Genomic DNA, 2,582 nt, shown 5'->3' on the forward strand with positions numbered 1-2,582 from the left:
GGTTAAATTTAAAAGCCCATCTTGCTGGCGAGGAATATTTTAGCAATCTTTTACTGACAGATTTAAGAAGACTTCTTACGTTCTATACCTTCAAAAAATCTGAGCAGGGTTAATCTCCATCATTAATGACCCACGTGTAAACCTAGAGTGCCAAATGACATTTTGAATTTACACTGGTGTATGTATATCGCTATAATTTGGTCTACTGTTCTTTTAGAGATGTCAGACTAACTTGGGGTGCAAGTGAACCACCCTCACTCATGGGTAATCTTCATTCACAATCATCGTCCCCTTGAAGTTAAGAGAATTAACTCATAGGAGGAATGGTTTGAAGAACATGGTTCATGGCAACTGTATGGACTTCAAAATGACAGTAGGGTATGAGAAGTGGGTGTTAATTATTCCTCTTCACCTGTTAAATACTTTTCAAAAAATAAGATTTCAAATATTTTTAATTAAATCGTATTTAAATTAATTAAATATTTGTTCTCCTTTTTAATAGAACAAAAGTCACCATTACTAGAGCTAGGATGAACTTCTTGTGAACTTATTTGCAACACTCACGCCTATACTGCTGATTTCTGATCCTAGGACCGGTCGGTCAGATGAAGAAGATTCGGATCTTGTCTTTGACAACTTCACTCGTTCAGCAATCTGGAAGTCACAATACCACATAAGTTACAGACAGGAACCCCATGTTCTGCACAGATGTGCAAAATATATCATTGTTCACATACCGACCACATTTTGAAATCTTAAATTGATAAACGTAAGTTGGCATCTGTGTTGTGACTGAGAGAGACTTAAAATTATTAGTGCGTTATCTCTTTCTGCAGCTCAAGTTCATGGACCTGCTTAGGACCCTTGAAAACACCCCTGGGACTCCAGATGATACCTCCCAGTTAATTGCATGCCTGCACAGCAGCTGTGCACAATGAAGTCTGCTTCTTCCAGATAATGAGAGGCATTACTGCAGCACACAATAGCTCACCTTGGCAATCGGAATGTCATTGCTGCTGCTGCTTGTGCTCAGCTCTCCTGTACTGGGGTTAACGGGTCGGTTTGTAGAAGTGAGGCGCCCTGGGCTGGATGGCCCTGTTGCTTGAACACTCTGTAAACGTGTTTGCAGCTCCCGAACCTATAATAAAATGCAACATTTTCTGTTTCCACTGATGTTGAAATGATAAGCTAGTTCATTCCCTCCATCTCCAGGAAAAAACAAAACACAACAAAACAGTGATTTCTGGCAAGAACAGGTAATTCTGTTTTGGCTTGTGGTTACTACAAAGCTTTCCCTGCGTGAGTTTGGGGAGGCTGGGGACATTGATTCGACCCCCACCCCATTTGCCAATCTTTGCTAACCTATTGATTGTGGAATGAATGATTAAACCTGATGCTGCATTGCAATTATGATTATTAGTTTCATTTTGTTTTATATAATCCCTTGACTGCAACAGTATTACAGGCAGAGAAACTAGTTTCTTCAGGAGGAAGTTCACTTAATGCTTTGGACCAAAATCATCATGCATAAAGAACTGGTGGTATCTTCAATGGATTTTAAAAAGTCCCGAAACTGATTAAATGATTTATGCACAAGTATCCCAGGATGACTTCATCACATTAAGAGGACAAAGTAATTGAAATGTAAATAATTTATTAATACTTTCCAAACTACAATTCAATAAAACTGCCACAGAGTGAGTAATGTTAAGAAAGAAAACTGCTAGAAAATATGCCCAAACTACAGCTTGCCCAAAAACCACATATTTGCAAAAAGCTGCACTGTTCTCATAACATGCCAGACAAATACAGAACTGACCTCCGAATGGTTTTAGGAGAAGAGGAAAAGAGGAGGGGAAAAAAGACTTGCACAAGCCAAGTGGTATTGCTGGGTAAGAGATTATAGAGTTTACCTTGGAATAATACTTAAGAAACAAAGAATAAATGGCCTGCTTGAACACAGCAATTATACCACAGGGGAAATTAACAGAGCTCATTTTTCCACAAAATTAGCACCCTGGCTTCAAAAGAAAAATGGGGGATGGATGGAGGAACTAGTTTGAAGTGGAAATTTTCCTGCATATTTGATTGCTTATTTTATCTCACAAGTCTCTCCTGGATTCTGGTGGCACAATAAACAAACAATGTTGACTTGGTGATACTTTGCCTAGAAATGCAACACTGTTCGAAATGTTTAAACAGCTTCATAGTCCACTGTACAAAGGAGTAGGAATAATATTCTGAGTTGTAGGGCAAGACTAGTTTTGTGTGTAGACACACGCTGCATATGGCACATTCAAATAATCTAGGAGAGTTCTCCCAAGTATATTCTCCCAGTACAAAAAATCTACTCAGAGCCATGTGTACAGACATTCAAATGCTGAGACCCTGAGGAGTGGAGAGTTTGTACTGCTGACACCATCCAGCTGTCTGTTCACACATCTCAGTGTGCTCTCCAGGCTTCCTTAGCCTGCCTGGCAACAGGTGGCAGCAATGCATAGGGCAGCCCTGATTGGCTAATGCAGACTGTGTTTCCTTGCAGCACAATGTGGGGATTGTGAAGGGAGCATATTCTGATTCCT

The 2,582-nt window shown here is 39.8% G+C and overlaps 1 protein-coding gene across 2 annotated transcripts in view; it reads right to left on the reverse strand.

The window, feature by feature from the left end:
- Positions 1-2,582, reverse strand: part of MCC (MCC, WNT signaling pathway regulator) — a 362,568-nt gene that overhangs the window by 48,748 nt on the left and 311,238 nt on the right. For both annotated transcript variants that reach the window (XM_014521105.2, XM_006026174.3), the window contains 2 exons: positions 992-1,138; positions 565-654 (listed from right to left, as the gene is read on the reverse strand). In XM_014521105.2, the coding sequence (XP_014376591.1) occupies positions 565-654; positions 992-1,138 (237 nt within the window). The remainder of the gene's footprint in view (positions 1-564; positions 655-991; positions 1,139-2,582) is intronic.

The sequence above is a fragment of the Alligator sinensis genome, unplaced genomic scaffold, assembly GCF_000455745.1.
Source record: "Alligator sinensis unplaced genomic scaffold, ASM45574v1 scaffold225_1, whole genome shotgun sequence".
Taxonomy (NCBI): Eukaryota; Metazoa; Chordata; order Crocodylia; family Alligatoridae; genus Alligator; species Alligator sinensis.